Raw genomic sequence first — 26,321 nt, forward strand, 5'->3', positions numbered from 1 at the left:
CAACATCGGCCAGGGAAAGGCACCAAAAAATGCAGCAACAACCTTTGCAGCAGGAAAAAACACCAGAAAATTCAACAACAATCTCTGCGGGGTAACAAACTCCAACAAATCCAACTCCAACTTCAGCAAGAGAAAAACACCAATAAGTTCAAGAACAACTTCAGCAAGAGTAAGAACTCCAACAAATCCAACAACTTCCGCAAGAGTAAAAGCACCAACAAATTCAACAACAACTTCAGCAACAGAAAAACTCCAACAAATTCAACAACAACCTTGGGGATAGAAAAGCACCAAAAAATTCAACATCTGCAAGGGAAAAACAGCAACAAATTCAACAACTCCCTCTGCAGGAGAAATAACTACCGACAAATTCAATAACAATGTCAGGAGAGAAAAGCCAACAAATTCAACAACAACTGCATGAGAAAAATACACCAGCAAATTCAACAACAACTTCAGCAAGAGGAAAAACTCCAACCTATTCAACAAAATTTCAGCAAGAGGAAAACACCAACAAATTCAACAACAACTTCAGCAAGAGAAAAACACTGAAAATTCAACATTTTCAGCAAGGGAAAAACACCAACAAATTCAACAATAACATCTGCAGTCGTAAAAAAATCACAAAATTCCGCAACAACTTCTGCAGGATAAAATAACAACAAAATTAACAATTACTTCAAGAGAAAAGCACCAACAAATTCAACAGCAACTTCTGCAGGAGAGAAATACACCAACAAATTCAACAACAACCTCTGCAGTAGTAAAAAAACACCAAAAGATTCAACAACAAACTCTGCAGGGTATCAAATACCAACAAATTCAACAACAACTTCAAGAGAAAAGCACCAACAAATTCAACAGCAACCTCTGCAGTAGAAAAAAACACCAAAAAAATCAACAACTTCAAGAGAAAAGCACCAACAAATTCAACAACAACTTCAAGAGAAAAACACTGACAAATTCAACAACAGCTTCAGCAAGAGAAAAAAACCAACAAGTTCAACAACAACATCAGTAAGGGAAAAACACCAACAAATTCACCAGCAACTTCTGCAGGAGAAACACCGACAAATACCACAACACTTCAAGAGAAAAGCACCAACCAATTCAACAGCAACTTCTGCAGGAGAGAAATACACCCAGAAATTCAACAACAACTTCAGCGAGAAAAACACCGACAAATCCAACAACAACTTCAGCGAGAAAAATGCCGACAAATCCAACAACAACTTCAGCAAGAGTAAAAGCTCCAACAAATTCAACAACAACTCAAGCAGGAGAAAAAACACCAACAAATTCAACAACAACTTCAGCAAGAGGAAAAAACTCGAATGTATTGAACAAGAACTTCAGCAGGAGAAAAACACTAACAAATTCAACAACAACTTCAGGGGAAAGAAACCAACAACTTTAACAGGAAACAACACCAATACTACAACAACAACCTCACCAGGAGAAAAGCACCAAAAAATTCAACAACAACTTCAGCAAGGGAAAAGCACCGACAAATTCAACAGCAACTTCAGCAAGAGTAAAAGCACCAACAAATTAAACAACAACCTCTGCAGTAGAAAAAAACAACAAAAAATTCAACAACTTCAAGAGAAAAGCATCAACAAATTCAACAGCAACTTCTGCAGGAGAAAAATACACCAACAACTTCCACAACAACTTCAGCAAGAGAAACACCGACAAATTCCACAACAACTTCAGCAGGAGACACACCAACAAATTCAACAACAACTTCAAGAGAAAAACACAGCTAATTCAACAAAAACCTCAGCAAGAAAAAACACCAATACATTCAACAACAACTTCAAGAGAGAAACACTGACAAATTCAACAACTTCAGCAAGAGCAAAACACCAACAAATTCAACAACAACCTCTGCAGTAGAAAAAAACACCAAAAAATTCAACAGCAACTTCAGCAAGAGAAAAAAACCAACAAGTTCAACAACAAATTCAAGAGAAAAACACTGACAAATTCAACAACAACTTCAGCAAGAGAAAACAACAACAACTGCAGCAAGAGACAAACACCAACAAATTCAACAACAACTTCAGCAGGAGATAAACACCAACAAATTAAACAACAACCTCTGCAGTAGAAAAAAACAACAAAAAATTCAACAACTTCAAGAGAAAAGCATCAACAAATTCAACAGCAACTTCTGCAGGAGAAAAATACACCAACAAATTCCACAACAACTTCAGCAGGAGACACACCAACAAATTCAACAACAACTTCAGCGACGAAAAAACCAACAAGTTCAACAACAACTTCAGTAAGGGAAAAACACCAACAAATTCAACAACAACTTAAAGAGATAAACACTGACAAATTCAACAACAACGTCAGCAACAGAAAAACACCAACAAATTCAACAACAACCTCTGCAGTAGAAAAAAACACCAAAAAATTCAACAGCAACTTCAGCAAGAGAAAAAAACCAACAAGTTCAACAACAACTTCAGTAAGGGAAAAACACCAACAAATTCAACAACAACTTCAGCAAGAGAAAAACACCAAAAAATTCAACAACGACTTCAGCAAGAGACAAACACCAACAAATTCAACAACGACTTCAGCAAGGGAAAAACACCAACAAATTCAACAACAATCTCAGGAGTAAGAAACACCAACAAATTCAACAACAACTTCAGTAAGGGAAAATCACCAACAAATTCAACAACAACTTCAAGAGAAAAACACTGACAAATTCAACAACAACTTCAGGAAGGGAAAAACACCAACAAATTCAACAACATCCTCTGCAGGTTAGAAAAGCGCCAAGAAATTCAACAACTTCAGCATGGGAAAAACAGCGACAAATTCAACAACAACTTCTGCAGGAGAAAAATACACCAACAATCCAACAACATCTTCAGAAAGAGTAAAAACTCCAACAAATCCAACAACAACTTCAGCAAGAGAAAAACAGTGCCAAATTCAACAACATCAGCCAGAGAAAAAAACCAACAAATTCAACAACAACTTCAGCAAGAGAAAAACACCAACAAATTCAACAACAATCTCAGGAGCAAGAAACACCAAAAAATTCAACAACAACTTCAAGGAAAAAACACCGACAAATTCAACAACAACTTCAGCAAAACACCAACAAATTCAAGAACAACTTCAGCAAGAGGAACACCAACAAACTGAACAACTTCAGCGAGAAAAACACCAACAAATTCAACAACAACTTCAGCAAGAGAAAAAACCAACAAGTTCAACAACAACATCAGTAAGGGAAAAACACCAACGAATTCAGCAGCAACTTCTGCGGGAGAAACACCGACAATTACCACAACAACTTCAAGGGAAAAACACCAACAAATTCAACAACAATCTCAGGAGCAACAAACACCAAAAAATTCAACAACAACTTCAAGGAAAAATCTCCAACAAATTCAACAACAACATCGGCAAGAGGAACATCAACAAACTCAACAACTTCAGCGAGAAAAACACCAACAAATTCAACAACAACTTCAGCAAGAGAAAAAAACCAAGTTCAACAACAACTTCAGTAAGGGAAAAACACCAACAAGTCCAACAGCAACTTCAGCAAGAGAAAAACACCAACAAATTCAACAACACCCTCTGCAGTAGCAAAAAACACGAAAAAATTCAACAGCAACTTCAGCAAGAGAAAAAAACCAACAAGTTCAACAACAATCTCAGGAGCAAGAAACACCAAAAAATTCAACAACAACTTCAGCGGAAAAAACACCGACAGATTCAACAACAACTTCAAGAGAAAAACACTGACAAATTCAACAACAACTTCAGCAAGAGAAAAACACCAACAAATTCAACAACAACCTCTGCAGTAGAAAAAAACACCAAAAAATTCAACAGCAACTTCAGCAAGAGAAAAAAACCAACAAGTTCAACAATAACTTCAGTAAGGGAAAAACACTGACAAATTCAACAGCAACCTCTGCAGGAGAAACACCGACAAATACCACAACACTTCAAGAGAAAAACACCAACAAATTCAACAAACACCTCAGCAAGAAAAAACACCAACAAATTCAACAACAACTGCAGCAAGAGATAAACACCAACAAATTCAATAACTTCAGCAAGAAACAGCGACAATTCAACAACAACTTCAAGAGAAAAACACTGACAAATTCAACAACAACTTCAGCAAAACCCCAACAAATTCAAGAACAACTTCAGCAAGAGGAACACCTACAAACTCAACAACTTCAGTGAGAAAAACACCAACAAATTCAACAACAACTTCAAGAGAAAAACACCAACAAATTCAACAACAACCTCTGCAGGAGAAAAATACACCAACAAATTCAACAACAACTTCAGCAAGAGGAAAACACTGACAAATTCAACAACAACTTCAAGAGAAACACTGACAAATTCCACAAAATCTTCAGCAGGAGACACACCAACAAATTCAACTACAACTTCAAGAGAAAATCCGATAAATTCCACAAAAACCTCAGCAAGAAAAGACACCAACAAATTCAACAACAACTTCAGCAGGAGATAAACACTGACAAATTCACCAACTTCAGCAAGAAACACCGGCAAATTCAACAGCAACTTCAGCAGGAGAAGCACCAACAAATTCAACAACTTCAGCCAGAGCAAAACACCAACAAATTCAACAACAACTTCAGCAAGAGAAAAACAGCGACAAATTCAACAACAACTTCAAGAGAAAAATACCAACAAATTCAACAACAACCTTGGGGATAGAAAAGCACCAACAAATTCAACAACATCGGCCAGGGAAAGGCACCAAAAAATGCAGCAACAACCTTTGCAGCAGGAAAAAACACCAGAAAATTCAACAACAATCTCTGCGGGGTAACAAACTCCAACAAATCCAACTCCAACTTCAGCAAGAGAAAAACACCAATAAGTTCAAGAACAACTTCAGCAAGAGTAAGAACTCCAACAAATCCAACAACTTCCGCAAGAGTAAAAGCACCAACAAATTCAACAACAACTTCAGCAACAGAAAAACTCCAACAAATTCAACAACAACCTTGGGGATAGAAAAGCACCAAAAAATTCAACATCTGCAAGGGAAAAACAGCAACAAATTCAACAACTCCCTCTGCAGGAGAAATAACTACCGACAAATTCAATAACAATGTCAGGAGAGAAAAGCCAACAAATTCAACAACAACTGCATGAGAAAAATACACCAGCAAATTCAACAACAACTTCAGCAAGAGGAAAAACTCCAACCTATTCAACAAAATTTCAGCAAGAGGAAAACACCAACAAATTCAACAACAACTTCAGCAAGAGAAAAACACTGAAAATTCAACATTTTCAGCAAGGGAAAAACACCAACAAATTCAACAATAACATCTGCAGTCGTAAAAAAATCACAAAATTCCGCAACAACTTCTGCAGGATAAAATAACAACAAAATTAACAATTACTTCAAGAGAAAAGCACCAACAAATTCAACAGCAACTTCTGCAGGAGAGAAATACACCAACAAATTCAACAACAACCTCTGCAGTAGTAAAAAAACACCAAAAGATTCAACAACAAACTCTGCAGGGTATCAAATACCAACAAATTCAACAACAACTTCAAGAGAAAAGCACCAACAAATTCAACAGCAACCTCTGCAGTAGAAAAAAACACCAAAAAAATCAACAACTTCAAGAGAAAAGCACCAACAAATTCAACAACAACTTCAAGAGAAAAACACTGACAAATTCAACAACAGCTTCAGCAAGAGAAAAAAACCAACAAGTTCAACAACAACATCAGTAAGGGAAAAACACCAACAAATTCACCAGCAACTTCTGCAGGAGAAACACCGACAAATACCACAACACTTCAAGAGAAAAGCACCAACCAATTCAACAGCAACTTCTGCAGGAGAGAAATACACCCAGAAATTCAACAACAACTTCAGCGAGAAAAACACCGACAAATCCAACAACAACTTCAGCGAGAAAAATGCCGACAAATCCAACAACAACTTCAGCAAGAGTAAAAGCTCCAACAAATTCAACAACAACTCAAGCAGGAGAAAAAACACCAACAAATTCAACAACAACTTCAGCAAGAGGAAAAAACTCGAATGTATTGAACAAGAACTTCAGCAGGAGAAAAACACTAACAAATTCAACAACAACTTCAGGGGAAAGAAACCAACAACTTTAACAGGAAACAACACCAATACTACAACAACAACCTCACCAGGAGAAAAGCACCAAAAAATTCAACAACAACTTCAGCAAGGGAAAAGCACCGACAAATTCAACAGCAACTTCAGCAAGAGTAAAAGCACCAACAAATTAAACAACAACCTCTGCAGTAGAAAAAAACAACAAAAAATTCAACAACTTCAAGAGAAAAGCATCAACAAATTCAACAGCAACTTCTGCAGGAGAAAAATACACCAACAACTTCCACAACAACTTCAGCAAGAGAAACACCGACAAATTCCACAACAACTTCAGCAGGAGACACACCAACAAATTCAACAACAACTTCAAGAGAAAAACACAGCTAATTCAACAAAAACCTCAGCAAGAAAAAACACCAATACATTCAACAACAACTTCAAGAGAGAAACACTGACAAATTCAACAACTTCAGCAAGAGCAAAACACCAACAAATTCAACAACAACCTCTGCAGTAGAAAAAAACACCAAAAAATTCAACAGCAACTTCAGCAAGAGAAAAAAACCAACAAGTTCAACAACAAATTCAAGAGAAAAACACTGACAAATTCAACAACAACTTCAGCAAGAGAAAACAACAACAACTGCAGCAAGAGACAAACACCAACAAATTCAACAACAACTTCAGCAGGAGATAAACACCAACAAATTAAACAACAACCTCTGCAGTAGAAAAAAACAACAAAAAATTCAACAACTTCAAGAGAAAAGCATCAACAAATTCAACAGCAACTTCTGCAGGAGAAAAATACACCAACAAATTCCACAACAACTTCAGCAGGAGACACACCAACAAATTCAACAACAACTTCAGCGACGAAAAAACCAACAAGTTCAACAACAACTTCAGTAAGGGAAAAACACCAACAAATTCAACAACAACTTAAAGAGATAAACACTGACAAATTCAACAACAACGTCAGCAACAGAAAAACACCAACAAATTCAACAACAACCTCTGCAGTAGAAAAAAACACCAAAAAATTCAACAGCAACTTCAGCAAGAGAAAAAAACCAACAAGTTCAACAACAACTTCAGTAAGGGAAAAACACCAACAAATTCAACAACAACTTCAGCAAGAGAAAAACACCAAAAAATTCAACAACGACTTCAGCAAGAGACAAACACCAACAAATTCAACAACGACTTCAGCAAGGGAAAAACACCAACAAATTCAACAACAATCTCAGGAGTAAGAAACACCAACAAATTCAACAACAACTTCAGTAAGGGAAAATCACCAACAAATTCAACAACAACTTCAAGAGAAAAACACTGACAAATTCAACAACAACTTCAGGAAGGGAAAAACACCAACAAATTCAACAACATCCTCTGCAGGTTAGAAAAGCGCCAAGAAATTCAACAACTTCAGCATGGGAAAAACAGCGACAAATTCAACAACAACTTCTGCAGGAGAAAAATACACCAACAATCCAACAACATCTTCAGAAAGAGTAAAAACTCCAACAAATCCAACAACAACTTCAGCAAGAGAAAAACAGTGCCAAATTCAACAACATCAGCCAGAGAAAAAAACCAACAAATTCAACAACAACTTCAGCAAGAGAAAAACACCAACAAATTCAACAACAATCTCAGGAGCAAGAAACACCAAAAAATTCAACAACAACTTCAAGGAAAAAACACCGACAAATTCAACAACAACTTCAGCAAAACACCAACAAATTCAAGAACAACTTCAGCAAGAGGAACACCAACAAACTGAACAACTTCAGCGAGAAAAACACCAACAAATTCAACAACAACTTCAGCAAGAGAAAAAACCAACAAGTTCAACAACAACATCAGTAAGGGAAAAACACCAACGAATTCAGCAGCAACTTCTGCGGGAGAAACACCGACAATTACCACAACAACTTCAAGGGAAAAACACCAACAAATTCAACAACAATCTCAGGAGCAACAAACACCAAAAAATTCAACAACAACTTCAAGGAAAAATCTCCAACAAATTCAACAACAACATCGGCAAGAGGAACATCAACAAACTCAACAACTTCAGCGAGAAAAACACCAACAAATTCAACAACAACTTCAGCAAGAGAAAAAAACCAAGTTCAACAACAACTTCAGTAAGGGAAAAACACCAACAAGTCCAACAGCAACTTCAGCAAGAGAAAAACACCAACAAATTCAACAACACCCTCTGCAGTAGCAAAAAACACGAAAAAATTCAACAGCAACTTCAGCAAGAGAAAAAAACCAACAAGTTCAACAACAATCTCAGGAGCAAGAAACACCAAAAAATTCAACAACAACTTCAGCGGAAAAAACACCGACAGATTCAACAACAACTTCAAGAGAAAAACACTGACAAATTCAACAACAACTTCAGCAAGAGAAAAACACCAACAAATTCAACAACAACCTCTGCAGTAGAAAAAAACACCAAAAAATTCAACAGCAACTTCAGCAAGAGAAAAAAACCAACAAGTTCAACAATAACTTCAGTAAGGGAAAAACACTGACAAATTCAACAGCAACCTCTGCAGGAGAAACACCGACAAATACCACAACACTTCAAGAGAAAAACACCAACAAATTCAACAAACACCTCAGCAAGAAAAAACACCAACAAATTCAACAACAACCTCTGCAGTCGTAAAAAAATCACAAAATTCAGCAACAACTTCTGCAGGATAAAATACCAACAAATTTAATAACAACTTCAAGAGAAAAGCACCAACAAATTCAACAGCAACTTCAGCAAGAGAAAAACACCAATAAGTTCAAGAACAACTTCAAGAGAAAAGCACTGACAAATTCAACAACAACTTCAGCAAGAGAAAAACACTGACAAATTCAACAACAACTTCAAGAGAAACACTGACAAATTCCACAAAAACGTCAGCAGGAGACACACCAACAAATTCAACAACAACATCAAGAAAAAAATAGACAAATTCAACAAAAACGTCAGCAAAAGAAAACACCAACAAATTCAACAACAACTTCAGCCAGAGAAAAACACCGACAAATTCAACACCAACTTCAAGAGAAAACCACCAACAAATTCAACAACTTCAGCAAGAGAAAAACACCAACAAATTCAACAACAACCTTGGGGATAGAAAAGCACCAACAAATTCAACAACATCTGCAAGGGCGAAACACCAACAAATTCAAAAACAACTTCAGCATGGGACAAACACCAACAAGTTCAACAACAACTTCAGCAGGAGAAAAATACACCAACAAATCCAACAACTAAAACAGCAAGAGGGAAACACCAACAAGTTCAACAACTTCAGCAGGATAAAAAAACCAACAAATTCAACAACAACTTCAGCAAGAGAAAAACACTGAAAATTCAACATTTTCAGCAAGAGAAAAACACCGACAAATTCAAGAACAACCTCTTCAGTCGAAAAAAATCACAAAATTCAGCAACAACCTCTGCAGGATAAAATACCAACAAATTTAATAACAACTTCAAGAGAAAAGCACCAACAAATTCAACAGCAACTTCAGCAAGAGTAAAAACTCCAACAAATCCAACAACAACTTCAGCAAGAGAAAAACACCAATAAGTTCAAGAACAACTTCAAGAGAAAAGCACTGACGAATTCAACAACAACTTCAGCAAGAGAAAAACACTGACAAATTCAACAACAACTTCAAGAGAAACACTGACAAATTCCGCAAAAACGTCAGCAGGAGACACACCAACAAATTCAACAACAACATCAAGAAAAAAATGGACAAATTCAACAAAAACCTCAGCAAAAGAAAACACCAACAAATTCAACAACAACTTCAGCCAGAGAAAAACACCGACAAATTCAACACCAACTTCAAGAGAAAACCACCATCAAATTCAACAACTTCAGCAAGAGAAAAACACCAACAAATTCAAGAACAACCTCTTCAGTCGAAAAAAATCGCAAAATTCAACAACAACCTCTGCAGGATAAAATACCAACAAATTTAACAACAACTTCTGCAGTAGAGAAATACACCAATAAATTCAACAACAGCTTCAGCAAGAGTAAAAGCTCCAACAAATCCAACAACAACTTCAGCAAGAGAAAAGCACACAAATTCAACAACAACTTCAGGAAGGGAAACACCGACCAATCCAACAACAACTTCAGCAAAACACCAACAACTTCAGCAAGAACTTTAGCAAGAAAAAACATCAATAAATTCAACAACAACGTCCACAGGAGAAAAAACACCAACAAATTCAACAACAATCTCCGCAGGAGAAAAATGCACCAACAAATTCAACAAGAACTTCAGCAAGAGGAAAAACTCCAACATATTGAACAACAACTTCAGCAAGAGGAAAACATCATCAAGTTCAACAGCTTCAGCAGGAGAAAAAAACCGACAAATTCAACAACAACTTCTGCAAAACATCAGCAAATTCAACAAGAACTTCAGCAAGAAAAACACCAACAACTTCCACAACAACTTCAGCATGAGCAAAACACCAACAAATTCAGCAAGAACTTCGGCAAGAAAAAACACTGACAAATTGAACAACTTCAGCAAGAGAAATACATCAACAAATTCAACAACAACCTCTGCAGTAGAAAAGAAACACCAACAAATTCAACAACAACCTCTGCAGGATAAAAAATACCAACAAATTCAACAACAACTTCAAGAGAAAAGCTGTGACAACTTCAACAGCAACTTCTGCAGGAGAAAAATACACAGTTCAACAACAAATTCAGCAGTAGAAAAACACCAAAAATTCAACAACAACTTAAACAATAGAAAAACACCAAAAAATTCAACAACTTTAACGAGAGAAAAACACCAATAAATTCAACAACACCTTCAGGAGAAAAAGCACCAACAAATCCAACAACAATCTCAATAGAGAAAAGCCAGCAAATTCAACAACTGCATGAGAAAAATACACCGACAAGTTCAACAACAACTTCAGCAAGGGAAAAGCACCAACAAGTTCAACAACAAATTCAGCAGTAGAGAAACACCAACAAATTCAACAACTTCAGCAAGAGAAAAACATCAAAAAAGTCAACAACTTCGACAAGAGAAAAACACCAATAAATTCAACAACAACTTCAGGAGAAAAAACACCAACAAATTCGACAACAATCTCAATAGAGAAAAGCCAACAAATTCAACAACAACCGCCCATTCGCTGCAGTCCTGCAAATGTGTTTACCCTCCATGAAATTCGATTGAATCTGCCTCCACCACAATACTCCAGTTGGGGCTGAACCAGTGTCAATCAGACCTTTCACCCAATGTGACTCCTGAAACACACTCACTCCCTGAGACTCGCTCAGTCTCAACTGTGATCTTCCTCCGAGGACAGACTGCCTCCGACCCTCTCCAATCTTCCTCTGATTTACCAGTTCAGAACAGCCTGGGCACTCAGGGCTTGTGATAGAGCTGTCAGCAGTGGGGAACTCTGTGTCCTTCTAGTAAGGGGACATAACACAGGCGGGGTTGTTGGAGGGGGAGAGAGTCTGTGATACCAGGAGGGTTTGATTCTGACACTGTGGAGCTGAATTGTGGATGTGGAATTTACACAACAGGAGCTAGAGAATCAGCCCAACTTGTCAACATTGGTGTTTATATTCCACACAATCATCCTCCTACCCTGATTCACCTCCCCAAGTGTGGTCTAACTGAGGGATATGGAGACTGGAACTGTGTGCAGTGCTCCGAGTGTGGTCTAACTGAGGGATATGGAGACTGGAACTGTGTGCAGTGCTCCGAGTGTGGTCTAACTGAGGGATATGGAGACTGGAACTGTGTGCAGTGCTCCGAGTGTGGTCTAACTGAGGGATATGGAGACTGGAACTGTGTGCAGTGCTCCGAGTGTGGTCTAACTGAGGGATATGGAGACTGGAACTATGTGCAGTGCTCCGAGTGTGCTCGAACCGAGATTCTAGTGATGTTTAATGTAATGTCTCCGCCTTAGAATTCAATTCCACTCGAAATGAAGCCCATTGCTCTGTTTGGAATGAGATTTACAGCACCTTAAATTACACAAAAGATATTTACATTAAGCTAAGTTCCAGGAAACCTACATCAAAATTTCGGGATGCTTTTACTATCTGACGGGACAGTTTCACAACGACTGACTCCAGCCAGACTGTGAGTCTGATGAAAACTGTCTTTGATCACAAGATTCATGGATTGTACTGAACGCTGTCTCTGTCTCTCTCTTGGTCTATCTGTCTCTGTCTCACTCTCTCTCTCTATCCCTCTCTCTCTCTCTCTCTCTCACTTTTTCTCCCAATCTATCTCCATTTCTCTTTAAATTTATCTCGATGTTTTGCTCTGTTTTCTCTCTCTCCCTCTTCCTCTCTCTCTCTTTCTCTCTCTCTTTCTCTCTCTCTCTGATTCCCTATCTCTCACACTGTCAGCGTCTTTCCGTCTCAGTGTTTCCATCTATCTCTCTCCCTCTCCCCTTTCTCTCTCGCACTCTCTCTCACTCTCTCTCTCTCACTTCTTCAATCCTGCATTGTCTCTTGCATCTGTTCCCAGCAGTTAAATGCCCGACCCTGTGCTGTAAGGAGCCCAGACAGAGCAGGAGGAGCCACTCATTCCCCAGGGCTGTTCCTCCATCCTCCTATTCCCATGAGACTGATTTTTCATTGCAGGTCCCGGGAGGAGGACAAGTCCTGGACCAGCACCAGGCGCTGACTGTAAACTCTCAGAGACGGGACATTCCAGGCCAGGTATCCATCAACCGGTGGCAGGAAACATCCAATCGGAATCTTCTCGGGCCCCAGCCCCGGAACCCTCAGTCCCTGACTTATTCTGGGAAAATTTCCTGTTGGGAACCTCCCAAATATCCTGCTTTATAATCCTGAAAATCTCTCCCCAACATGAACTGGAAAACCCACTCCCCTTAAACTGCCTTTCTATTGGCTCTCGGTGTTTGAGTGCCATTCCCATAGGGTATGACCCATTTCTTGTCCCCTCCCCATTGCCCTGTGAGGCTGAAGGAGTGGAGCAGCCACCTGGAACCTCAGCGGCGGGGTGAGGGGGTGGGGGTGGTTTGCTGGGGGAGGGCATTCAGTGACAGCGATTGGCCATGGGCTGTCTGCCTCAGATTGTGCAGCTTCCAGTGTCGAAGAGCCCCTCGATTGCTCTGCCACCCCCGAGCTTGCCCCCTCCTCTCCCCTCTCCCAACACACCAAACCATACCTGGTTGGCATTCTGGCCTCTAACTCTGCTCGGGGCGGGGGGGTGAATGTGTGTTTGGGTTCGGTTGGCATCTGAAAACTTTGCCCCTCTCCATGTTGCAGTGATGCTGGACTTGTCGGAGGAGGACTGTGAGAAGCTCAGTGTCGATTTCCAGGTGATGTACGTCGGGGAAAGGAAACCGGAGACTCCCGAGGAAAAGGAAGCCTATTTCCGGCAGGTGGGGGATTTATTCCCCAGTCATTCTCAGAGCGCCGGGATCGCTGGGCAAGGCTGGCATTGAGTAACCAGGCCTGGTCAGCCTTAATAGATCATCCCTGGTTAATACTGATTAACCACTCCTAGTTAGCATTGAATAACCATCGCTAGTTAGCATTCAGAAATCATCCCCAGTCAGGATTCCTAATTCCCAGTGCTTACCCATTTCTGGGTGGCATTAACTGCCCATCGGCAGTTGGCTTTGAGAAGTGGTCAGTGATGGGCATTCCCTTCCTCAATCGATGGAAAATGTTTGATTGAACTGCTGGGAAAGGGATTCCTCAGATGTTCAATGAACAGCCAGTAACCTGGTGTTAAGGGGAGGAGACTCCCCTTGGTGTGAAGGAGATTCCCCCCTGGTGTTAGGGTCTCGCTGATGTTTCCTGAGAGCCCGCGGTGAGTTGCGGTATAACTGCGATCCCTCCCTATCGTAGCTGATTCCTCACCGGGTGATTCCCATCCATTCCCAGGGAGAGGACATGCGAAGAGACCATCTCCCGTGCAAGAAAGTGCGGCTGACGTCTGGAGGTGGGGAGCCGGATAACGTTGGGAAGAAGAGAAGGAAATGAGCCGGACGATCCGGGATTGTCTGCGGGTGGATTACAACCCGATCTGGGCTGATGTGTCTGTTTGTGTCTGTGTGTTTGTGTCTGTGTGTGTTCGTGTGTGTTTATCTGTACGTGTCTGTGTTTGGTGTGTTTGTCTGTGTGTGTTCGTGTGTGTGTGTTTGTGTGTGTTTATCTGTATGTGTCTGTGTGTGTGTTCAAAATGAGTTTTGTAAGATGTTTTAAAGGGGATTTATGAAGGGCTTCAAAAGTGTTTCTAAAGGGATATTAAAGGTGTTTAAAAGTAGTTTCTATCGTGCTTTTAAAGATAATTTTAAATGGGTTTATAAAGGGTTTCACAGCTGTTCAGAAAAGGTTTGCAATCGAGTTCTGAAGAAGTTTAAAATCGTTTATTTTATTGTCTTCAAGCTGTTTAAATGGTTTTTGATGTTGTTTTGAAATAGTTTAAACTGCTTTATTTAGGGATTTTTAAGGCTTTTAGAAGGACATATAAGCGGGTTTTAAATGTGTTTAAAAGGGTTTCAAACACGGTTTATTAAAAGCTGTTTGAGGTGTTTAGTAACTGTTTTAACAGGGTGTATTGATTTACTGCAGAGATTTTATTTGTAAGGGGTTGTAAAGGGGGATTTAAATAGGGGTTTAAAAAGAGCTTTTTTTTTAAATTGGAGGAGTACAGAGTTATCGGAGAGTTGCAAGGCGTGATGAGGGTACAGAGATAGGGAGGGTTGAAGGGGCTGGAGGCGGATTCAGAGTTAGGCAGAGTTGTAGGGGATGGAGGAGGTTACAGAGTTAGGGAGGGTTGTCGGGGACGGAGGAGTTTACAGAGATAGGGACGGTTGTAGAGGACGGAGGAGGTTACAGAGATAGGGACGGTTGTAGGGGACGGAGGAGGTTACAGAGATAGGGAGAGTTGTAGGGGATGGAGGAGGTTACAGAGTTAGGGAGGGTTGTAGCGGACGGAGGAGCTTACAGAGATAGGGAGGATTGTGGGGGACGGAGGAGGTGACAGAGTTAGGGAGGGTTGTGGGGGACGGAGGAGGTTATCGAGATACAGAGAGTTGTCGGGGCTGGAGGAGGTTACAGAGATAGGGAGGGTTGTCGGGAACGGGGGATGTTACAGAGATAGGGAGGGTTGTCGGGGACGGAGGAGGTAACAGAGATAGGGAGGGTTGTCGGGGCTGGAGGAGGTTACAGAGATCGGGAGGGTTGTAGGGGGCTGGAGGAGGTTGCAGAGATAGGGAGGATCGGAGGGGACGGAGGAGGTTACAGAGATAGGGAGGATCGGAGGGGACGGAGGAGGTTACAGAGATAGGGAGGGTTGGAGGGGACGGAGGAGGTTACAGACATAGGGAGGGTTGTAAGGGACGGAGGAGGTTTCAGAAATAGGGAGGGTTGTAGGGGCTGGAAGAGGTTACAGAGATAGGGAGAGTTGTCGGGGACGGAGGAGGTTACAGAGATAGGGAGGGTTGTCGGGGACGGAGGAGGTCACAGAGATAGGGAGGGTTGTCGGGGACGGAGGAGGTTACAGAGATCGGGAGGGTTCTAGGGGACGGAGGAGGCTACAGAGATAGGGAGGGTTGTCGGGGACGGAGGAGGTTACAGAGATAGGGAGGGTTGTAGGGGCTGGAGGAGGTGACAGAGATAGAGAGTGTTGTAGGGGCTGGAGGAGGTTACAGAATTAGGGAGGGTTGTAGGGGCTGGAGGAGGTTACAGAGATAGAGAGTGTTGTAGGGGCTGGAGGAGGTTACAGAGATAGGGAGGGTTCTGGGGGACGGAGGAGGTTACAGAGATAGGGAGGGTTGTCCGGGACGGAGGAGGTTACAGAGATAGGGAGGGTTGTCGGTGACGGAGGAGGTTACAGAGATAGGGAGGGTTGTCGGGGACGGAGGAGGTTACAGAGATCGGGAGGGTTCTAGGGGACGGAGGAGGTTACAGAGATAGGGAGGGTTGTCCGGGACGGAGGAGGTTACAGAGATAGGGAGGGTTGTCGGTGACGGAGGAGGTTACAGAGATAGGGAGGGTTGTCGGTGACGGAGGAGGTTACAGAGATAGGGAGGGTTGTAGGGGACGGAGGAGGTTACAGAGATAGGGAGGGTTGTCGGGGACGGAGGAGGTCACAGAGACAAATTGTGATGTAGAGGGGGAAGGAAATGATATAAAAAGTGGGAGTTGGGACAGACAGACTGGAACCTGGTTAAGATCTGTCCAATCTGTATACTGATCTGCTGGCTGTAACACGTTTTAATTCTCAGGTTAAAACTCAGTGGGTTTTGCTGGAAACTTTGGGTTTTCTGTTTGTTTAATGAATGATTGTTTAATAAATGTCTGACATCTGACATTCAGTGTTGTGACTCCCATTGATTTGAGAAATAAATTACCGGTGAGAATACAAAATATTTACATCTCCTTGAGCAGGTTCTGACATCTGAATCCAGTCCCTCACTACTCGAACTGGGTGTACACCTGACTCCAGTCCCTCAACACTCGAACTGGGTGTACACCTGACTCCAGTCCCTCAACACTCGACCTGGGTGTACACCTGAATCCAGTCCCTCACTACTCGAACTGGGTGTACACCTGACTCCAGTCTCTCACTACTCGAACTGGGTGTACACCTGACACCAGTCCCTCACTACTCGAACTGGGTGTACACCTGACTCCAGTCCCTCACTAATCGACCTGTGTGCACGCCTGACTCCACTCCCTCACTACTCGAACTGGGTGGACACCTGACTCCAGTCCATCACTACTCGAACTGGATGTACACCTGACTCCACTCCCTCACTACTCGAACTGGGTGGACACCTGAATCCAGTCCCTCACTACTCGAACTGGGTGTACACCTGATTCCAGTCCCTCACTACTCGAACTGGGTGTACACCAGACTTCAGCCCCTCACTACTCGAACTGGGTGTGCACCTGACTTCAGTCCCTCACTACTCGACCTGGGTGCACACCTGAATCTAGTCCCTCACTACTCGGCTTGGGTGCACACCTGACTCCAGTCCCTCACTACTCGAACTGGATGTGCACCTGACACCAGTCCCTCACGACTCGAACTGGGTGTACACCTGACTCCAGTCCCTCGCTACTCGAACTGGGTGTACACCTGACTTCAGTCCCTCACGACCCGAACTGGGTGTACACCTGACTCCAGTCCCTCACTACTCGAACTGGTTGTACACCTGACTCCAGTCCCGCTCTACTCGAACTGGGTGGACACCTGACTCCAGTCCCTCACTGCTCGACCTGGGTGTACACCTGACTCCAGTCTCTCACTACCCGACCTGGGTGCAAACCTGACTCCAGTCCCTCATTACTCGACCTGGGTGTACACCTGACTCCAGTCTCTCACTACTCGACCTGGGTGCACACCTGACTCCAGTCGCTCACTACTCGACCTGGGTGTGCACCTGACTCCAGTCCCTCACTACTCGACCTGAGTGTACACCTGAATCCAGTCCCTCACTACTCGACTTGGGTGCACACCTGACTCCAGTCCCTCTCTACTCGACTTGGGTGTACACCTGACTCCAGTCCCTCACTAATCGGCCTGGGTGTACACCTGACTCCAGTCCCTCACTACTCAAACTGGATGTACACCTGACTGCAATCCCTCACCACTCGACCTGGGTGCACACCTGACTCCAGTCCCTCTCTACTCGACCTGGGTGTACACCTGACTCCAGTCCCTCACTACACGGCCTGGGTGTACACCTGAATCCAGTCCCTCACTACTCGAAATGGGTGTACACCAGACTCCAGTCCCTCACTACTCGAACTGGGTGTACACCTGAATCCAGTCCCTCACTGCTCGACCTGGGCGTACACCTGAATCCAGTCCCTCACTACTCGACCTGGGTGTACACCTGAATCCAGTCCCTCTCTACTCGACCTGGGTGTACACCTGACTCCAGTCTCTCACTACTCGACCTGGGTGTACACCTGACTCCAGTCCCTCACTACTCCACCTGGGTGTACACCTGAATCCAGTCCCTCACTACTCGACCTGGGTGTACACCTGACTCCAGTCCCTCTCTACTCGACCTGGGTGTACACCTGAATCCAGTCCCTCACTGCTCGACCTGGGTGTACACCTGGCTCCAGTCCTTCACTACTCAATCTGGGTGTACACCTGACTCCAGTCCCTCACTACTCAATCTGAGTGTACACCTGATCCCACATCTCACTATGCAATGTTACAATCTGAAGGGGAATTTGCAGGTGGTGGTGTTCCCATTGTGTCTGCTGCCCTTGACCTTCTAGGTGGTAGAGGTCACGGGTTTGGAAGGTGCTGTCAAAGGAGCCTTGGTGTGTTGCTGCAGTGCATCTTGTAGATGGTACACACTGCTGCCACTGTGTGTCGGTGGTGGAGGGAGTGAATGTTTGTAGATGGGGTGCCAATCAAGCGGGCTGCTTTGTCCTGGATGGTATCGAGCTTCTTGAGTGTTGTTGGAGCTGCACCCATCCAGGCAAGTGGAGAGTATTCCATCACACTCCTGACTTGTGCCTTGCAGATGGTGGACAGCCTTTGTGGAGTCAGGAGGTGAGTTACTCACCTCAGGATTCCCAGCCTCTCACCTGCCCTTGTAACCACAGAACAAATGGGACCCCTGGGGTTAGAATATAATGAAGGAATTCGATTGTCACCCATAGCGGTGACTTCTGAGCATCGACTGTTACAAGACAAAACCAGAGGAAATTCTGAAACCAATAATGATCCGTGCACATAAAATACCAGAAAATGTTCTTCAGAAAACTCAATACAGTCACTGTTCTGAGAACCACAGCCGCCGTTTTGTCAGTGTGATATTTTATTTTCAACTTCTGGTAACAAATGGCCGCAAATCGATCGAAGGTGAAAGTGACGGTGAACCAGATAGAACAGCCTGTGTCTGTGTAAAGCAGGACGGTGTGAATATTACACACGGGGATCAAAAGCAAGTTAAGAAACTCCATCATATAGTGAATCGGAATGTGCCTCAGTATCAGATCGATGACAATGACCAGTAGATCCACCGCTGCCATGGTCACCAGGTAGTCAGTGACACATTTGGAGAGACCGCACTTTCCCCGAGACAGGATCACAATGGTCACTAAGTTAACTGTGAGGATGGGAAATAAAGAGGGTGATTATACATCAGGCTGGGACTAAAGCTACCAGTTTAACTGTGTATGATTGAAATGTACAAGCGTGTTACAATACAAAGGCAGCTCAATGGAGTTCAGGTACAGATGAGCCAGGGTGGAGCTGAATGGTGGAGCAGGTTTGAGGGACTGAATTTCCTGCTCCTGTCCCTATGTTACACAAACTCTCTGTCTCTTAGGTCTTGTTTGCATAATTTGCTCAGTTGCGGTCTTTGGGAGATCTTTGCCTCCGATATGGGCAGTGCAATGTCCTCAGTCACTGCAAAACACGACAACCTCAGACTTTGTCAAGGCTCTCATTGTCTCGCCTCTGATGTACAGGGTGCAACTTTCAAATCTGTTGGTCACAGGGACCGCGCCCACATCAGGCAGCCTCAGAATGGCCGATGGATGCACAGTGGGTTGGAAGAACTTCCTTGTATCCCAGTGTTAGAATCAGCAATTTGAGAGCGAAATGCAATCAGGAGTCGGCCAGAGGGCCCCTCAAGCCTGCTCCGCCATTCAACAAGATCATGGCTGGTCTTTGGCTTCAGTTCCACTCTCCCACATTATGGACTCACCAAAAATCTATCGGTCTCAGCCTTGGGTAAACTCAGCGATTGGGCATCCACAGCTCTCTGGGCGAGAGAATTCTAAAGACTCACAGCTCGCGGATTGAAGAAACTGCTCCTCAACTCGGCCTGAAATTTTCGGGGATTATCGGGAGAATATTTCCCTGCTGTGTTCCAGATTTTTCAGTCGGGAAAAACAGCTTTGACCCTCATCAACCCACTTCGAATCTGAGAGCTTTTACTGAGATCATCTCTCACTCTTCCAACCTCCACAGAGTACAGGCCCGATCCACTCAATCTCTTATCCAAGATGCCTCTCTCATGCCCTGGAACCAATGTTGGGAATCTTGGCTGTATAAATCCCCAAGATAACCAGAAGGAGACTGAAACTGGGCAAGGTGCGGTCTCACCAAAGTCCTGTGCAATTGTTCCAAGGCTTCTATCTCTTGAACTTCAGCCCCATTGCAATAAAGGCCAACAGGCCATTGGCCTTCCGAATTGCCCACTGGACCTGTGTGCTGGCTTTCTGTGTACAAGGAGCATCCGAACCTCTCTGAGCATCAACACTGAGCAATTTCACACATATTACAACCCACTGTCCAATACTGACCAGAACATGCTCAGACCCTCCCTCAGTTCCAGTCTCCCCTACACCCTTCATACTGGGCAGCTGAATACAGGTCATGTTACAGCACCAACACCCAGCTGGTTACCAAGCACCCAGGAGAGATGTTTCCTTGTTTGTTCCTCACTGGTCCTGTCATTGAACACCTTTCATTTGCATGGATTCTTCCAGATTGCACATCATTGATGAAATGATAAGTGTTTCAGCCAACCAGCACTGCCGTCGGTCACACGTCAATCCGCTGTGGTGGATGTAGGAGTTGGAGCTGTCACTGAGACTGACACTGTTCACAGCAGATTGGAGCCGAGACTGAGGAGGAAGCAGCTGGAACTGAACAGACTGCATCTCCCACCCAGTGACACCTCCTTTGGAGACTCTGGTAAGCAGTCGGGTATGGGCAGACTGTTAGAATTAACTCAGGAGATTGTCACTTGCTAGGTGTTGACTCAGGGGGTGTGGGTCCTGCCTGTCCTGACCCCATACAGGGCTCAGTAATGGACCTGATTATTAGAAGGGTGTCTATACAGGGAGACTGGAGAGGGACGTGGAGGGGAGAGATGGCAGGTCTGTAAAACACACACGGTTTCATCACTGGGGGAGGGGGGATTGGATATGGAACAGAGAAACAGGGAAGGATTGGAGTCAAGGAATTGGTGTTTATAAAGGACATGCAAGGAGAGAGAGAGCTCACCTCTGTCTGTAGCTGACTCAGTGAGGGAGAGAGGGAGAGCTCACCTCTGTCTGTCGGGACTCACTGAGGGAGAGAGGGAGAGCTCACCTCTGTCTGTTGCTGACTCAGTGAGGGAGAGAGGGAGAGCTCACCTCTGTCTGCAACAGTCTCAATGAGGGAGAGAGGGTGAGTTGACTGAGTATAAACAGATAAACCCTCTGATCCCTCTCCCCCCACTCACGATTTAAATTTCCCTCTGATTCCCCATTCCATTAACTCTCTCTAACACTAACTCTGCATTTCCCTTTCCAGAATATCACCCAGTGAGATGAGGACTCTGCTGCTGATTCTGTGTTCCCTGAGTGAGTCATTTACATTCTGGACAAATTCCACCTCGTTTACCTAAAGTCTTTGGGGACAAAAACCTCCCACAGTTTCTTGTTATTTGTGACTTCGATCAGGGCGGTTTCAGGGTTGAAAACCGGTTGGAGAGGTTCACACATGGAGTTTATATTTAAATAATTACTTTCCTATTATTTATACTGATCATTACTAATCAGAGTGAACAATATATGTGTCTGTGATGGTTATTGTGTGAATACTGAGCAGAGTTCTGGTCTCTATATTACAAAAAAGATACAGAGACACTGGAGACTGTGCAGAAGGTATCGCAAGCAAGATTGAAGATCTCAGTGGTTTTAACTTAGCTGAAAATATTGAACAAGTTGGGGCTCATTCCTCCATGAAAGTTCAGACTGAGGGGGGAAATCTGATCGAGGTATTGCTGATAGGGTGGGAGGAGGCAGGGAGCAGAGGGGCCGAATGGCCTGTTTCTCTGCTGTGAATCCAACATGTATTAACTACTTGTATTATTGATTAATTTTACTGATCTCTCTCCCAGATACTGTAAAATCATTGCGTTTATTTATACAAATTCACTGGTTCTGTAAATAATGGTACATTTAAAGTTTTCCTCCATTATAGAGCTATATTTAAGTTTCTAATGTGATCCCGATATTTAGAGATTTGTACAGTTAAATTATGATTTATAGTCATGTGTTAGTTTATATTTCCCATTGCCTGAAAACCAAGTTTCCATTCAGTTCCTGTATAATATCTCCAGTGTAATATTTCCAACCGTATACACAACGAATACATTAGTGAATGAATCACTCAGTTTGCATAATACATTCTTAAAATGAGTTTCTTTATTAAGCATCCAATTTATTATATTTAATATTTAATTTATTGCTCTGTCAATGACTGTGCAGTAACAGATTGTTATTCCGAATCGAACTCCACCAGTGACTGAGATACCCCATGATATCTCACACTGACCATCGAGTGTCTCTCACTGTCTGTACTCAATGTTCACCCGGAGACTGAGATACCCCATGATATCTCACACTGACCATCAAGTGTCCCTCACTGTCTGTACTCAGTGTTCACCCGGAGACTGAGATACCCCATGATATCTCACACTGACCATCGAGTGTCTCTCACTGTCTGTACTCAATGTTCACCCGGAGACTGAGATACCCCATGATATCTCACACTGACCATCAAGTGTCCCTCACTGTCTGTACTCAGTGTTCACATGGGGACAAAAATACCCCGTGATATCTCACACTGACCATCAAGTGTCTTTCACTGTCTCTGCCCAAAACTTGCTGGTCTTCCAGTGCAAACATTTGTCCACCACCGAATGTTGCAGCATGGCACATTCCAAGCTCCCCAGGACTACGCGCTGAGGGACGCACTAAAGCTTGGGGCTGCTGCAGCAAAGGCTCAATGGGGAAACCCACAGTGTAAGGTTCCCCCCACTAAGCTGAACTGAGGGGCTGGATCCATGGGAAACCCCTCGAACCGTATTGTTAATATTCTCAATTGCTGTAAATGTAAAACTGTAATTGACCTGACAATTGTGAAACAGAAGGGTTGGAAGAAACTCATGACAGTATTGAAGGAAACTGATCTCCCTTGCAAAGTTTGTATTTTTTGGTGCTGTTTTGAAACTGTCTGGCAATGTAATTTTTACAGATTTTTATGAACAAAGTATACTTTGGAAATTAAAAAAAAGTCTGTACTCAGTGTTCACCTGGAGATTGAGATACCCCATGATATCTCACACTGACCATCGAGTGCCTCTCACTGTCTGTACTCAGTGTTCACCCGGAGACTGAGATACCCCATGAAATCTCACGCTGACCATCGAGTGTCTCTCACTGTCTGCATCAGGGTTCACCTGGGGACTGAGATACCACATGATATCTCACACTGACCATCGAGTGTCTCTCACTGTCTGTACTCAATGTTCACCTGGGGACTGAGATACCCCATGATATCTCACACTAACCATCGAGTGTCTCTCACTGTCTGTACTCAGTGTTCGCCTGGAGACTGAGATACCCCATGATATCTCACATTGACCATCGAGTGTCTCTCACTGTCTGTCCTTAGTGTTCACCCGGAGACTGAGATACCCCATGATATCTCACACTGACCATCGAGTGTCTCTCACTGTCTGTAAGTGTTCGCCTGGAGACTGAGATACCCCATGATATCTCACATTGACCATCGAGTGTCTCTCACTGTCTGTACTCAGTGTTCACCTGGGGACTGAGATACCCCATGATATCACACACTGAACATCAAGTGCCCCTCACTGTCTGTACTCAGTGTTCACCTGGGGACTGAGATACCCCATGATATCTCACACTGACCTTCGAATGTCCCTCACTGTCTGCACTCAATGTTCACCCGGAGACTGAGATACCCCATGATATCTCACACTGACCTTCGAATGTCCCTCACTGTCTGTCCTCAGTGTTCACCCAGAGACTGAGATACCACATGATATTTCACACTGACCATCGAGTGTCTCTCACTGTCCGTATTCAGTGTTCACCTGAGGCCTGAGATACCCCGTGATATAACACACTGACCATCGAGTGTCTCTCGCTGTCTGTACTCAGTGTTCACCAGGGAACAGAGATACCCCATGATTTAACACACTGACCATCGAGTGTCTCTCACGTCTGTACTCAGTGTTCACCTGGGGACTGAGATACCCCAGGATATCTCACACTGACCATCGAGTGTCCCTCACTGTCTGTACTCAATGTTCACCCGGGGACTGAGATACCCCATGATATATCACACTGACCATCGAGTGTCTCTCACCGTCTTTACTCAGTGTTCGCCTGGGGACTGAGGTACCCCATGATATCTCACACTGACCATCGAGTGTCTCTCACTGTCTGTACTCAGTGTTCACCTGGGGACTGAGATACCCCATGATATCTCCCACTGACCATCGTGTGTCCCTCACTGTCTGTACTTAATGTTCACCAGAGGACTGAGATACCCCAGGATATCTCACACTGACCATCGAGTGTCCCTCACTGTCTGTACTCAATGTTCACCCGGGAACTGAGATACCCCATGATATATCACACTGACCATCAAGTGTCTCTCACCGTCTTTACTCAGTGTTCACCTGTGGACTGAGATACCCCATGATATCACACACTGACCATCGAGTGTCTCTCACTGTCTGTACTCAGTGTTCACCTGGGGACTGAGATACCCCATGATATCTCACACTGACCATCGCGTGTCTCTCACTGTCTGTACTCAGTGTTCACCTGGGGACTGAGACACACCATGATATCACACACAGAGCATCGAGTGTCTCTCGCTGTCTGTACTCACTGTTCACCTGGGGACTGAGATACCCCATGATATCACACACTGAAAATCGAGTGTCTCTCACTGTCTGTGCTAAGTGTTCACCTGGGGACTGAGATACCCCATGATATCACACACTGACTATCGAGTGTCTCTGACTGTCTGTACTCAGTGTTCACCTGGAGACTGAGATACCCCATGATATCACACACTGACCATTGAGTGTCTCTAACTGTCTGTACTCAGTGTTCACCTGGGGACTGAGATACCCCATGACATCTCACACTGACCATCGAGTGCGTCTCTCATTGTCTGTACTCAGTGTTCACCTGGAGACTGAGATACCCCATGATATCTCACACTGACCATCGAGTGTCTCTCACTGTCTGTACTCAGTGTTCACCTGGAGACTGAGATACCCCATGATATCACACACTGACCATCGAGTGTCTCTCACTGTCTGGAATCAGTGTTCACCTGGGGACTGAGATAACCCATGATATCTCATGATATCTCACACTGACCATCGAGTGTCCCTCACTGTCTGTACTCCGTGTTGACACAGGGACTGAGATGCCCCATGATCTCTCTCACTGAACATGTGCAGCTTTTCTATTGGGATGAAGTGAAGCTGATATATTTACTGCTTTCTGTAACATGAGAGCTGATGGTTAATCTAGAATAGGGAGGACTGTCTGTGAGCAGTGAGTAAGAGGGGGAGGCTGAGCTGGGAGACAGATGGAAACCTGGTTTAGAGAAGGAGTAAATTTTCCAGCTTTAATCCGGGGGATTTTCCTCCAGGGCGGAGAGTGAAACTGTGGTTATTGTTACTGCGGGAGGGTACAGGCCACTGTGTAACATCAGCTGTCCTTTATGTTAACACTAAACATCTTTGTGTCACACAGTCACAGACTCGGCACTCACTGACCCGTGTGTGAATCACAAAGTCCTGGACCAGCCCTGGAGGAGCATCGATTGTACTGCGAATGAGTGCTCCAGCCAGGTGATGAGTGATTGGAATCTTCTTCAAGGATGGTACAGATTTCACAGGTAATGTAAAGGGGCAATTTCTGAAAAACGAATAAATGAGGGAGGAGTGGATGTACAAAACAGAACCAAGTGTGAGTGCAGTGTTACATGGATTTCCATTGTTTGTTAAAACTTGAGAATCTGTATTTTAAAAGCTGACAAGGCTTCTATGAATTCTGGTCATGCTCTCATCTGGAGATTGATGAACTCGGGTGTTTTTGTAAAAGGAAAGCCAACAGAAGGTTGAGCAGTAAACAAGTTTATATTGGAAGGCACATGATTTCAAGTAAACACAGCAGGGCCTTTTCCTGAAGAGGTATTTAACAAGTCAGGATTTATGGCTTTCATTAGACTTGCCTCTGGAAATGTATTTTGTTTCGTTTTAACTGTTAAAAAGCCAGTGTATGTTTTGCCAAGGGCA

General features: G+C 43.4%; 1 protein-coding gene across 1 annotated transcript in view; it reads left to right on the top strand.

The window, feature by feature from the left end:
- The window catches only part of LOC137359163 (myb-like protein D), a 45,509-nt gene extending 31,319 nt beyond the window's left edge, over positions 1-14,190 (top strand). Inside the window, exons 7-15 of the mRNA XM_068025234.1 lie at positions 710-803; positions 2,784-2,946; positions 3,218-3,503; positions 3,619-3,800; positions 7,500-7,703; positions 7,975-8,191; positions 8,297-8,557; positions 13,468-13,583; positions 14,092-14,190. Of these exons, the coding sequence (XP_067881335.1) occupies positions 710-803; positions 2,784-2,946; positions 3,218-3,503; positions 3,619-3,800; positions 7,500-7,703; positions 7,975-8,191; positions 8,297-8,557; positions 13,468-13,583; positions 14,092-14,190 (1,622 nt within the window). The remainder of the gene's footprint in view (positions 1-709; positions 804-2,783; positions 2,947-3,217; positions 3,504-3,618; positions 3,801-7,499; positions 7,704-7,974; positions 8,192-8,296; positions 8,558-13,467; positions 13,584-14,091) is intronic.
- The last annotated feature ends 12,131 nt before the right edge of the window (positions 14,191-26,321 follow it).

The sequence above is a fragment of the Heterodontus francisci genome, unplaced genomic scaffold (assembly GCF_036365525.1).
Source record: "Heterodontus francisci isolate sHetFra1 unplaced genomic scaffold, sHetFra1.hap1 HAP1_SCAFFOLD_515, whole genome shotgun sequence".
NCBI classification, from domain to species: domain Eukaryota; kingdom Metazoa; phylum Chordata; class Chondrichthyes; order Heterodontiformes; family Heterodontidae; genus Heterodontus; species Heterodontus francisci.